This window comes from Mauremys mutica, chromosome 2 (assembly GCF_020497125.1).
Source record: "Mauremys mutica isolate MM-2020 ecotype Southern chromosome 2, ASM2049712v1, whole genome shotgun sequence".
Classification (NCBI taxonomy): domain Eukaryota; kingdom Metazoa; phylum Chordata; order Testudines; family Geoemydidae; genus Mauremys; species Mauremys mutica.
In genome coordinates, this window is record NC_059073.1 from 63,240,638 (window position 1) to 63,254,867 (window position 14,230).

Below are 14,230 nucleotides of genomic sequence, written 5' to 3' on the forward strand. Positions count from 1 at the left end.
CCCTCCAAGTTCACACCCAGGCTCCTTCCCAGCAATTACTTCCCTCTCCCTCAGCTCCTCCATTACCCCTGACTCCCCCAAGCCTTTGCACTGCTTCTGAGGGGTGCAGAAAATATTCTGTATTGTAGTTTAAATGAATTGTTACTCAGAGTTCTGTATTAATATGCCTAGTAAGGAATCTATTTGTCAAAAAACATTTTCTGAATCTTTTTTGTTGTGTGTATTGTTACAGACATACTTGCTGACAAGTATTTTTAAGTAAATTACCAAAATAATTGAAGCTAGTGTAATTATATTGTGTTATTTTTACAAATAAAATATGCAGAATTTTGCAAAATTTTTAATTTTTTTGGTGCAGAATTCCCCCACGAGTATATATAAAGCAATTGAATGAGACAGCTGAGAGAGATATTGGAAAGCTGCCCAAGAGGACAGAAGACTTGCTGGACAGAATAACTCCCAACCGTTGTTTATCGCTCTAGAAGAAAAAACACCAGTTTAATTCTGAAAAGAGTATTGCTGAGGAGAGAGAGGGGTCCAGGAGCAGCAACAGCTGCAAGCACCGGCAACTTCCACAACCTCTACAAATAATCAGAAGAGGAAGCAAGTTATTTTATAACATATAGTGTAGCATAGTTTTAGTATAGTATTAGGCACTGTATATGCTTGAAGTGTGTGTGTATGTCTTCATTGTAATTTATCTATGTAAAACTCAAAAGAATAAGCTAAGAACTGCTGTCAGCACAGACTGGCTACCTATAGCAAAGCACACTGCTTAGAATCATTTAAACTGTATGCTATTGCATGCTGAAATAAATTTGTTAGTCTCTAAGGAGCCACAAGTACTCCTGTTCTTTTTGCGGATACAGACTAACACGGCTGCTATTCTGAAATAAAGGATTTGTCTCTGATTTTTACTTTTAGATTATATTGTAGTAGAGATTATTAGTTACATTAATAAAAAGATACTTTATTAAGGAAAATAATACCACCTGTGTCAATAATTTTATTGGAAGGTTATATCTGTGTCTTTTTAGTGTTTCCTTAACAATCTCAGAAACCTCAGCAGGACAGACTGAGGGGGGTGATAGGTAGGTTATTTGAAGCACACCCCAAAATCCATTTCCCAGGGTAACACCTCAAATCCAGGGCAAAGAATAGCAGTCTGAGTTTAATCTCTGTTTATGATGGAATGCTCCATAGCTCAGTGGTTTGAGCATTGGCCTGCTAAACCCAAGGTTGTGAGTTCAATCCTTGAGGAGGCCACTTAGGGATCTGGGCAAAAATTGGTCCTGCTAGTGAAGGCGGGGGCTGGACTTGATGACCTTTCAAGGTCCCTTCCAGTTCTAGGAGATTGGTATATCTCCAATTATTACCTATTACCTTGGGCCAACTTCTGAGTCTGGCCAGGAGACACCCTGCACATCTGTCACTGGACAGATCCAGCATCTCAGTGCAGGCTTCCCCTAAGAAACTTAAGACTTTGGAGGCTCAGTACTCCAGTACTTAGTACTCAGTACTTTGGGCCTCAGTACTTTCTACCAGCAAGGAAGGCAAGCACAAACACTCGAGACTGGCATCATCGAGTTCAGCCTACCTGTTGGTACCCAGGCATGCAGCACTTTTGGCACCAAGCAACCAATGGCACCAGACACCATCAGCATCTACTTCAGTATGCCCCACCTCCATACGCAGTGGCCTTGGCTTCTGCATCAGTACCAATCCCCTATTTGGTACCATAGCAGTTCAGATATACTAAGCAACTCTTAATAACAGATGAACCGGAATCCCCATTCCTCAAAGGTACTGAGCATCTCTTGGTACCGAGACCCCAATCTCCGGACTACCCTTACCTTCTTCACCTATGTGTCCAACTGTCATCCAAGCTCCTGACCATTATCTCTTGTCACAAGACACAAGTCATGCATTTCATCCAAACCTAGAAATGGAAGAAATTCTTACATTGGTGGTGTCATCGCTGCCTCCTGCTTGATTTGGTGCCACTTTCAGACATCCTGGATTATCTGTTGGATCAAAATAAATTGGGATTATCAATCAGTTCAGTTAAAGTACATTTGGCCGCAATATCAGTCTTTCATCATCCTGTAGAAAGATTCTCCTTATTTGCTCATCTGTTATATTCTTGGTTTATTAAGGGTTTGGGGAACCTCTGTCTGTAGATTACAAACCCTACCCCGACCTGGGACCTCACCCTGGTATTCAATTACTTTATGAGTCCTCCATTTGAACCAATGGCAACCTGTTCTCTGTTGCATTTATCTATGAAAATGGCCTTTTTACTAGTCATCATGTCAGTCCACAGGGTCAGGGAGATTAGAGCTTTAATGGCAGATTCTCTCCATTTACAGTGTTCTTTAGGGACAAGGTTTCTTTAGGTCCACTCCTTAAATTCTTACCTAAGGTGCTATTAGAGTTCTACCTTAATCAATCCATTCATCTACAAGTGTTTTTCCCAAAGCCACATAGTTCTCTACAGGAATCCTGTTTACATACCTTGGATGTTAGAAGGGCATTGGCGTTCTACTTAGATAGGACCAAGCAATTTAGGAAGTCACTTAGCCTCTTTGTTTCCTTTGCGGATAGATCCACAGGATCCTCCATCTCTACTCAGAGACTATTGAGATGGATATCTGGGTGTATTATCACTTGCTATGATGCTGCGGGTATTCATCCCCTCCCCTTGGCCCCCAAAGGGAGATAGCACATTCAACCAGATTGCAGGCAACATCTACTGCACTACTGAAGAGTGTACCAGTATCTGAAATATATAGGGCTGCTACATGGGCTTCAATACATATAGACTCATAGACTTTAAGGTCTGAAGGGACCATTATGATCATCTAGTCTGACCTCCTGTACAACGCAGGCCACAGAATCTCACCCACCCACTCCTGTAACAAACCCCTGACCTACATCTGTTTGAGAAACATTAGGCCTTGACCCATACTGTCAGATCCAATGCAGCACTTTGGTTCTGCAATACTGTCTTTACTTCTGGACTCTATTCTGAAGCTTTCTCTTGCATCTGGGAATACTGCTCAGAAGTCACCTGAAATGGAGAATGCATAGGGAAGTTGAGGTTACTCACTTTATGCATTGACTGTGGTTCTTTGAGATCTGCATACCTATTGGGTACCCCACTACCTGGCCTCCTTCCCCTCTGCTTTGGCCTGTTCCTTAGGGAATGTTTGGTTGGACAAGGAACTGGGGGGGGGGGGCTGCCCGCACATCCCTGAATAGTCTCAGTATCCAGCACAAGGAGGCATAGGGCACATGAGCAGGCCAAACAGATACTGCTAACTGACAATCTCTGCTCAAGGGCTCGACAGGCACATGCACACCTGAAGTGGAGCACCCATAGAGAAAAATATCTTGAAGGACTGCAGTTACTGCACAAAATGAGTAATCTCTTATTGAAGGGACACTTCTCCCGCCCCCGCCCCAAAAAAAGAAGAATGTACTCAATTTACACCTGTTCAAGGCATTTCCTAAAAAGCAAACAACATTGTTTGTAATTTAAAGTTACATAGTGTCTTCTCCTTGAGGATCCCAAAGTGCTTTTGTGTCCAGAGTCCTAGTGGGGAGCCAGCTGTGGTCACTCAACTAGGGTGAACTGCAAAGAATGGGGCAATCCCCCAAAAGCTGGTGGCTAAACAAAGTATTAAGCTTCATGCCAGTGCATGTTACACATGGGAAAACTCAGCCCCAGAATCTTTAGAGAGATCTACAAAGGAATAAAAATAGTGTATGACCTCTTTTAAACATTGTCTTTTGTTAGTTTGTGTTGACAGCTGACCAACAATTGGGGGTTCAAAAAATTGTTGAGTCTTCTAGACCTTAGAAAATTTGCTTTATTATTATTAGAAGCAACTATTCTTAATATTTAATGTTTGTGGTGGAGGAGGGGACTAGAGGATTCCCTGACTTTCAGAAACCACAATTATGCTCCTTTCTACTTTGCTTCTCTTTCTTTCATAACTTAAGTGTACCACTTCAGATAAATCAGTGGAGAATCAACTGGAAAGCAAGAGACTATAAGTGGTTGTTGAATGCATGCTGTAACAGCAGGAGTTATGCTTTTAATTTATATTATGCATATTTTTGAGAAATTACAGTGAAATATCTCTATAATGTAAATATGGCTTAGTACTCATGTCTCTGTATCAGCAGGTTATTTGTGAGTATAAATTCTATTCCTTGAGTTTATAGTTGGTGTTTGCTCTTTCTTAGTGTTAAATACCAATAGAATATACCTAAGTGCTGTTGATATAGCAAAACTGGATTTGCTGACAGAGGTAATGGTGGTTGGGACCCTGAGCTTGTCACCCATTTTATGTAAAATGCCATAGGATCCTTAACTTCTACCATATTGGTGCTGCTTCAACATCTTAAGGCAGTGGTTTTCAACTTGTGACCTGTGGATCCCTGCAGGGTCCACACAGACTATGTCTAAGATTTCCAAAGGGGTATGCACCTCCATCTGAAAATATTTAAGGGTCTGCAAATGAAAAAAAGGTTGAAAACCACTGTCTTGGGGTACTTCTAAGTGCACTTTTGTCTTTTCTATGACTAGTTACAGTTGCCAGCTATGGGAGGACATGTCAAACTGAGAAAACTAAGTTATTAAACAAAATCCTTCAGCTACCAAACATGCACATCCCTGAAGCTGTCAGCTGTGACACCATCAGATCTTTTAAGTGCACTTTTGTCTGCCTATTTTACAATTTATCACAGCCAGAATATGTTTAATAGCATTTCCTACAGCAGACTAGGTTTGCCAACTTTCTAATGGCACAAAACCAAACACATTAGCCCAGTGGTTCCCAAACTGGGGTTCGTGACCCCCTGGGGTTTCACGAAATGTTACAGGGGGTTCTCAGGAAAAAATTCCCTAATGGTGGACAGAGCTGTCCCTAGGGACCCCAGGCAGCACTGGGCCAGCAGCCCAGTGGAGCCCCAGGACTTCCAAGAGCTAACCAGATCAAAGCAAGCATATCTATCACACTGAGATTTAAACTTCAAGACTCTTTATAAGAAATGGAAAGGGAGGTGGATATTTTTTGCTGTTTTTAAAATTAAATAGGCAGCTAGTATTGTTTTTTAAATTGTTATCAAGAACAAGTTTAAGCTTTGTTGTAACATGCGGTGTTTGCCTGGACTGCTCAAGACCTGAATGCTTGTGTAGGAGGAACTGAGTTGGCTTCTTAAATACCTTCTTGCTGTTTCACATCTGATGCTCCTTGATGAAACATAGGAGCTTTGTCTTATAATAGGCTTATTCAAAGTGATACAAGCTACAAAAGTGAGATCTTGGAAGAGTGTTGCCATTTCATAATGTAATACAAATACTGTAATTATAAATAATAATAATAATAAATAGTGTGTAATAAGCATGTCATAAAAACAAATTTTATATTTCCAAGATCACTACTTTTATTATTTATACTCCAGTGAAGGAGAAAATCCCTGGAAATATTCATTTTTAGGAGGGGGTTCGCGAGACTTGATATTTTAGTGAAAGAGGTTCACAGGTTGTTAAAGTTTGGGAACCACTGCTCTAGCCCTGTCCCTTCCCTGAGGCCACACCCTCTTCCCCACCCCTTCCACAAGGCCCTGCCCCCCACTCACTACATTCCCCCCACCCTCATTCACTTTCACTGGGCTGGGGTGCAGGCTTCAGCTGGGGATGCAGGCTCTAGGATGCAGGAGGGGGCTCCAGGCTGCGGGGGATGGGGCAGAGGGGTTAAGGGTGTGGGAGAGGGCTCTGGGCTGGGGGTTGGAGTGCAGGGGTTGAGGGCTCCATCTGGGGGTGGAGGCTCTGGGGTGGGGAGTTGGGGCATGGGCTTACCTCCAGCAGCTCCCAATCAGTGGCACAGTGTGGGGGCTAAGGCAGGCTTCCTGCCTGTCCTTACTCCTCACTGCACCCCAGAAGCGGCGAGCAGATCCGGCGCCTAGGTGGAGGCGCGGCAGGCAGCTCCATGCGCTGCCTTTGCCCGCAGGCACTGCCCCCGCAGCTCCCATTGGCCATGGTTTCTAGCCAATGGGAGTGTGGAGCAGGTGCTTGGGGTGGGGGCAGTGCATGGAGTCTTGTGTCACCCACCTGCCTGCCGAGGAGCCAGACCTGCTGGCTGCTTGCGGGGTGCTGCGCAGAGCCAGGAGAGGCAGGGAGTAGCCTGCCTTAGCTCTGCAGCCCCACCAACTGGACTTTTAATGGCCCGGTCGGTGGAGCTGAGCAGAGCCACCAGGGTCCATTGTTCCAGTTGAAAATGAGACACCGGGTCACCCTACAGCAGACCCTATTTTGCTGCCTGGAATGGGGGAGGGAGGGCGTTTCACTCGAGGCTCCTGAACTTCTACCACAGTGTGGCTGCCAGAACAGGCTCCTGCTTTGGTTTTTCTTAATTTTACTTTGTAACTGTGTCCGCTCTCCCGGCCTGCCCCCAGCTATGCGCTCTACGTGCATCTGGCATAAGCGTGTGGCCCGAGCCCCGGGCCTGCTCAGGGGCTACAGTCACCGCCAGGGCGGGCTGAGCGCACGCGGCCCAGCCGCAGCAGCAGGCTCTGAACAACCAGCCCCGGGGGAGCAGCTGCCCGCAGGCTGCCGGTGGAAGCTCGCACAGGAGCTGCCGTTCCGCGCCTTTTCCGGCCAGGGGCTGGGAGCAAGCGGCCCAACCAGCAGCCCTGGGAGGACGGAGACTGGGCAAGTGTCTCTCCCTGTTTGGAGGGTCAGGCCCCAGCTTCACGCGGAACCCCAGGCGCTCTCGACTCCAGTGCGCATGCGCGCGAGTTATCCTCCGCGACAGTTGAGGCGGCGAGAGGCAGGATTGTAGCCCCGCCCACTCCTGCGGGCGGAGGAACCGTCCAGGCGTCCACCCGGCAGCCTCTGCGGCTGGCGTTCTGTCACCCTAGCAACCGGCCCTGAACTAGACGGCTCGAGAAGCCGCGCACGGTTCCGTCACATCCCGCACCGAGACTGGCGCTGGTCGGCCAGCGGGGGGCGGTGCGTGTGGTAGGCGCGGGGGTGCGGGGCGACCGGCCACGAGCGCAGGAGGGGACGGGTGGGAGGGTGCTGCCGTCGCTGGGGAGCTTAGGGTGACGGGCGGGGCGGCGGCGCTGGGGCGGAGGGGGGGAGGTCGGGCGGGGGTGGAGAGGGGGGCACTGGCACTGCCATCGGAGGGCGGAGATCGGGAGGATGGCAGGGGAGGCGCAGCCGTGGATGTGCCAGATGGGTGGGGGTGGGCTGAGGTGCTGCCATCACACTGGGTTAGATGGGCCGGGAAGGAGCAGGGAAGTGATGGGTGGGGGGGAGGCAGAAGGGGACTGTGGATGATGGGGTGGGGAAGGCTGCAGGGTGGCTCCATAGCCTAGGTGCTGGAACTAGGCTGTGGGGTGCTGCACTACCCCCTGGCTTGAAGTGGTTTCCATTATATACACGGTTTACTGTTTGGGTCAATGTCTCTTAGCATCCCCACTATAAAAATAGTTCCAGCACCCCTGCGTGGCTCCATGGCGTATTAGGGCCTGATGCATATAGAGCATGGGGAGAAGCTTGTATCAGCAGGAAGCACTGAAGTCGCATTAGATGCTCTCCTTGCGTTTCACCTGCTGCTTAGTTTCTCAGACTTCATTTCTTCAGTGACACTCTTAGTATTGCTGACCTGAGCTGATCATGATATTGGCTTAAAAATAACAAGATTTTTAAAACAATAAATGTGGACTTGGTACTGTGTCTTTGGGTGTGGCACCAAAAATTTTCAAGCTTTGATCCACAACCATGAGAGCTAGAAATTTTTTTATTTTTTTGTTTGGTTTTTTTAGAAAAAGCTTCAATTCTCATGTAGTCACATGATTCCAGGAGCTGGGATTTAAGAAGAGCCACAGATTTCATGGGAGTTGGTAACACTGTGCTCTCCATGATTTGCCTCAGGGCACTGGTGAAATTGTGGGGGAAAGTTTAAGGAGAATCTGCTCAGTCCATTTTGAATTGTGAGCAGGAAAAAAGTATACTTTCCCCATTAAATAAAACTAAATAAAGTTGTTTTGTACATGTACAACTGAAAGCTGTTGAACTTTAGACTTTGCATGTGGTCAATCCTCCCTAAGAATTTAGGCTGCAGCTGTCTTTTAATATTTTATTTTCATGCTTATCAGTGTTTTAAGTGATAAAACTAGGTTTGGCACATTTTCGATATTAAATTTTTACTCACTTTAAAGTTGTGTGCTCACCAACAGCACTATAGAGTTGTGTTAACTATTGTGCAACTATAGCAGTGGTTCTCAAACTGTGGTCAGGACCCTAAAATGGATTTGCTAGGGCCAGCATTAGACTTGCTGGGACCCAGGGCTGACACTAAAGCCTGAGCGCTCAACCCCCACCTGAGGCAGTGAGGCTCAGGTTCCAGCTCCCTCTCCCCCCACCCAGGGTGGCAGGGCTTGGGTTCCACCCCCCAGTCACATAATAACTTTGTTGTCAGAAGGGGGTTGTGATGCAATAAGTTTGAGAACCCCTGATCATTAGGATAAGACGTGCCACCAACCCCAGTAATAGACAAATGTAAATTTAGAGTTAAGTTTTTGAATCCTTGAGGATATCAGATATACTTAAAGCTTCTTATGTTTGGTGTAAATTGATTAACTGCTGATAAAAGTGCTTTTGAATTAAGGTTAGGGACTGTCAGTAATTAGTTATTTATGTAAAAGTGGCCAGGAATTATTTCTACTGCTTCAGTATGAAATTGACTAGAAATGGGTGTTGCAAGCCTCTAAAACACACTGAAACAACAAACAAAATATTGTGATATAATCATTTATTTTTTGGAAAAATTTCAAAAACAAGAAGATGAAAACCAGGACGGAGCAGTTGATTATAAAAGAGGAGGCTTCTGTTTATACATAAATGCCTTGCAGTAAATGTGAAAGAAATTGCATGGGGAAAATTACATTAAACTTTAATGAGATTTTTGGTAAAATATATTTTTTAAACTTTGCCAGAGTTACTGTCTAAAAACACTGTAATCTTATTTGTTCATTTTATTTTGAAGGCACTTTAGAAAAGTCACTTACAAGAATATATGGAATTCGTAGTGATATCGAAACAGTTTCTGTGAAAATTTGGCTAATTACAGAATTATGGTTCGACTAACTGTGGATCTAGTTGCTAAAAGCATCAATCACAAAAACCGCAAAGAAGAATCCCTGGCACAGTACCTGAGAAAGATAACTCACCTGAACTTATCAGATAAAAATATTGATACAATTGTAAGGACTTTTTCATAAATCATGAAAATACTACTTTTAATTTTAACTCAGTTTTATAGCTGGGGTTTTAGGATGTTTTAGTGCTGTTTTTGATTATTTGTTAATTTTTAGGAGGACAATGCTGATCCCAATATTATATTTTAAAACATTATAATTGACCAGATTTTGTAAAAGGTCTATTTGGAAACACACATTTTAGCATGCATTGCTGAATTTTTAAAAATAGATACTCTGGGAGAGCGTGCGTGTACTTGGCAGCACATAAGATTAATTTGGAATGTACAGATATTTGGAACATAAACACCTTAAAGCTGTGATAGTGTTATACCAATATAATAAAAACCAGCAGAATCTTATTAAGAGGGATAAGGCAAAGATGCCACATTTATTGTAAATACCATAATAAAACAAAAGATAGCAAAAGACAAAAGCAAACAATGTTGTTTTACTACTTATTTCTATCACTACTTATTCCTTATACACACACACACTCACACATATTCATTCACACAATCATTCATTCAGGTTCTGTATAGATGTTATAGTTACCAGCCTAGATGTTGCTCATGCCAAGTTACTGGCCAGGTATCTTGGTCATGAGGATGGAGCCGAGTCTGTGTCAGATGCATCTGATGCTCCTGGAGGCTGGCAGCAGAACCATAGACTCAAAGTTCTCAGTCTTTAGAGTCCAGTTTTATAGGAATTTATTCCTATGTCAGTTCATGAGTTGCTTCATTTTGCTGTTGCTAAATCAATCAGCAGGTGGCTGGCTCCATGTTATTAGATGTTTTGTTTTTCCTTCCTTTGAGATGTGGTGGGTGGATTCCAGTTTGCCCTCCGGGGGTCATCTGGTTGATCCCACTTGACACCTTCTTCAGCCGACACTGAATTCTTCAGGCTGGTGACTCCCTAACCATTCATTCACATACATTCTCTATCTTAATCACATCTATTTCACTGTCTCTTTACTTTTTGGGGTGTTACCAATTTATGTGAGACTCCCTGTCTTTTAACAAACAAAGATAAAGTGAGATGAAAACTTACAGAGGGTGGGGGTCTCTATCTAAGAAGCAGCAAAGAATCCTGTGGCACCTTATAGACTAACAGACGTTTTGCAGTATGAGCTTTCGTGGGTGAATACCCACTTCTTCGGATGCAAGTAGTGGAAATGTCCAGGGGCAGGTTTATATATGCAAGCAAGAAGCAAGCTGGAGATAACGAGGTTATTCAATCAGGGAGGATGAGGCCCTGTTCTAGCAGCTGAGTGAAAACCAAGGGAGGAGAAACTGGTTCTGTAGTTGGCAAGACATTCTCTATCTATACACTATAACAGCTACTGTTTTGGCTTACTTAGAGTTAATTAATGTTTAGCAAGTTTTATACAAAGTATTTCTTTGAGCTTAACAAGTTTTATACCAAGTATCTCTTTGAGCAGGCTTTACACAGACACAGCTGGTGGCTTGCAGGTTAGAGGCTAAATGTTGGGAATCACAAATTTACTTCTAACATAAACCTTAAGTTATAAAGTATCAATTAACAATAAATCAATAAATCATTTTTCATATAAACCATGTTTAATATAAACCTTTAATATCCCTACAATAGTACCTGTAGTTCTTTCATATATTCACATACTTCAGTGTTTTATAATTCCCACTGACCAACAAAATTGTTCTTGACTATTGGCCTTGTTCTGTTTTCTTAAGACCGGCAAAACTCTCATTGAAGTCAGTTGGGATTTTTAACTGCATGAAAATGGGGGGTGTAACCTATGTATCCAGCACAGTGGAAGGATGTATTGGGCACATCAGCTATTTTACCTAATATTTTTTTATTAAAAGAAAGAAGTATATAAAAGCAATTGCACTTTGAAGAAGAGAGATGCACTCAGTAGCTTTCTGCCTTTCATATGCTAAACAATGTTTTGTAGTTTAAGAAAGGTTAAAGTTTAAAATATCTTTCGTAACGTTCCATAGAAGAGGCAAATATATAGTTATTGTTTTAAAAATGAAATTGAATTTGAGACATTTGCCACCTTATTAATTTCATGAAAAATGTGAGCTGTAGAGTTTATCCAGTGCACTGATGCTAATTAAGGACCTTTGGGCATTGCTGCAATGCAAATAATACCTAATAAAGGTACTGTAACTAATTAATGACCAAGAGAGGAAGGGGGGAACAGAAACTCTGCAGCTCAGATTTTTCATTATTTTAAAGAGGTAGTAATCGTCTCAATTGGTGCTAAAATACAGGACTACTTTCGTTTTTAAACAGCTATTTTTTCTTCTCTTGGGAATCTTATGGAAGAGTTGTTAACTTGTAGCAAATTCTTTGCACTTGCCTATGATTTATTCCCTGCATTTTGGAGGAAGGTTGGGAAAGGGAAGGAGAGAAACAGGATGGGATATAGGTCAAGTGAGGCTAATGAGGCTAATACATTTGGACCATTATGGTGGTTGTCCAAAATTGCACAAGTTATACCTTTCATTAGTGAATGAATTTGCTCTCTTTGGTCTAACCATTTTAAAAATAATGGTACTTAAATTTTAAAAGAGTAAACCTGCAAACTGTGATATCTATCCTGCTCCTTTTCAACTTAATGATGGGAGTTTTGACATAGATTTCAGTGGGGCCTGGATTAGTTCTGATTTCCCTCAAGATACTGACTGTGTTTTGAAATTGCTAGACCCTGCGCAACTAAACTCAAACCAGGGATGGATTTCTTTAAAACAAAACATTAAACCCTGTTTTGAACCGTAAAGGTATTACGCCCTGATCCTGTGGCTGGATTCTATGTAGGCAAACACCTGCACCCTCATGGAGTCCCATTGGAGTTAAAAGAGCTAAGCCCAGGAGCAGGGGTCTGCCATGAAGACCCAGTTGCAGGAGAACAGGCCTTCAGATACCAAGGTGACAGATGCCTTAGGAATACTTTGATATAAATATTCTAGCAGAATTTTATATATATATTTCAGGTTATTTTTAAGAATGTCTTTCAAGGAAGCATCAGATTCTGGTGAAATCTTAAAAAAGGAAATATAGTAAAATACATTCAACGTTTTTATACCGAGAAACTGTTTTCCATTACACCAATGACATATTAAGGTAGCTTTCAGTTTGTTTGAGGCAGCAATCCACTGAACAGATATTTTCCTGAAATGTACTTGAAGAAGGCAGGGAAGACAATGAGATCATAAACTAAGTCCTGTTCACAAACTGGGGAGAGCCATGATTCTCAGTTTCAATACAGCAAAGCATTAAAAAGAAAAATCAGTCTTTGCCCCAGGAGACAGTTGCTTAATTATGTTTACTACAAATGGTGAATTAAAATTAGTGTTTGTCAGTGGTGAAAATATACAGATAGATCATACAGCAGAACTGAATCTAAAGCAAAAAATAACAAGCTCCAGAAGTTGATTATAAAGGAGCTGAATATAATCATTTTATTCTTTTTTCCAGGATGACCTCTCTTTGTGCAGAAATCTTAATGTCCTATATTTGTATGATAACCAAATTAGACAAATCCATAACTTGTGCTTTGCTTCAAATCTAACACACCTGTACCTGCAAAACAATTGTATTTCATGTATAGAGAACCTCACATCACTGAAAAAACTTGAGAAACTGTAAGTGAAAATTCTTTTATTTTGAAAAAATAAAAAAAAATTATTGTATGCTATGTATGGATAAGAAATTTAAGAAGAAATTAAGCATTGAAGTCCTTTCCCTGTAAGTAAGCTAAATGTTGTCTTTCAAATCCATGACAAAGTCAGATCTGACAGCTATAAGTGGTTTGGTGTTTTGGTTTTTTTACAGTGGTTGTAGGCAAAGGCATGATAAAAGCTAGGGTGCAGGGGAGAGTGTTTGATGAGAATCAGATCTAGGAGGTAAAACTAAGCAAGGCCTACATGCCCGAAGATGTACCACCACCTGGAAGTATTAAGTAGAGCATTTAACCTCGCTGGATGCTAAATGGATGCTGAATTGGGTCACTCAGACAAGCTGAAGCTTGTGATCCATTAGTTAACACCAACTGATTGTTATTTAGTACCACTGAGAATGTGGTGGAAGGCAGGTATATCAGTCCTAGAATGGTGAAGGCTCTTTTCCCTATGTACTGAAACAAGGTTACCTCAGGTTAATTAGAGACACCTGAGTCCAATTAAGTGATGCTGGTGACCTTAAAAAACCCCTCTTCTGGTGAGAGAGAGGGATGCCAAACAAGCTACAACAGGGTTAGGGGCATCAGTGAGGAAAAGCTTCTTCTAGGTAGAAGACTGCCCTTCTCCCTATAGGGCAGGGGTAGTCACTCATTTTTTGTCAAGGTCCAAATTTCTTGGTCAAGGTACAGTCAAGATCAATACTTCAGCGAAAATAACAACAATAATGATAATAAGTAAATAAAAAGATTTCAGCGTACATTCAAAAGCATCTGCAGGTCCAGATTTGGTCCACCTGTTGACTACCCCTGCTATAAGGGAAGCAACTAAGTTTACTTCTGCTTGGGGAAGGGCTGGCAACCAGATGCCAGCATAATAAGTCAACGCCTTGGAGAAGGACAAGGAAATATATTTCTTTTGTGTTGTGAGTTTGTTTTTTGTGCTTAAGAGAACTACTTGTGCCTACCTTGAGGCTCACCTTGTAAGCATTGGGGAAAAAAGCCCAAATCATTCAAAACCTCCAGAGTAGGACTGATTTATTTTAGGCCCCTACTGCCAAAGCAGAAACTCGGGCTGATGAGGCAAAGGAGGAGCCTTGCCAGAAATCATAAATGCCCTTCATTGGCTATATAATATTTCCATTCAAGTGTTCTGTGACCACATACACTGTGTAGCAATGGATATTATTTGAAATTTATCATTAGACTTACTCTGTTTGAAATACTGTCTTCTTTTCCAGAAGATTTAACAACAGTATTATTATCTATAGACTAATAGAATTGACAGACTAG

The 14,230-nt window shown here is 42.5% G+C and overlaps 1 protein-coding gene and 1 long non-coding RNA gene across 9 annotated transcripts in view; one reads left to right on the forward strand and one right to left on the reverse strand.

Moving 5' to 3' along the window:
- Nucleotides 1-256: 256 nt before the first annotated feature.
- LOC123363982 lies at nt 257-5,036 on the reverse strand. The gene is made up of 3 exons (XR_006576960.1): nt 2,935-5,036; nt 1,963-2,024; nt 257-581 (listed from the first exon to the last, which is right to left on the reverse strand). It is a non-coding gene; the product is annotated as an uncharacterized LOC123363982 (long non-coding RNA).
- A 1,838-nt stretch (nt 5,037-6,874) lies between these two features.
- The window catches only part of PPP1R42 (protein phosphatase 1 regulatory subunit 42), a 53,889-nt gene continuing 46,533 nt past the window's right edge, over nt 6,875-14,230 (forward strand). For 2 of the 8 annotated variants that reach the window (XM_045006370.1, XM_045006371.1), the window contains exons 1-3: nt 6,883-7,030; nt 9,063-9,279; nt 12,739-12,905. In XM_045006370.1, the coding sequence (XP_044862305.1) occupies nt 9,151-9,279; nt 12,739-12,905 (296 nt within the window). In that variant the 5' untranslated portion in view covers nt 6,883-7,030; nt 9,063-9,150. Of the gene's footprint in view, nt 7,031-7,922; nt 8,008-9,062; nt 9,280-12,098; nt 12,190-12,738; nt 12,906-14,230 lie in introns of those variants that run through there. The other 6 variants (XM_045006362.1, XM_045006364.1, XM_045006366.1 and 3 more) reach the window with 6 other exon arrangements.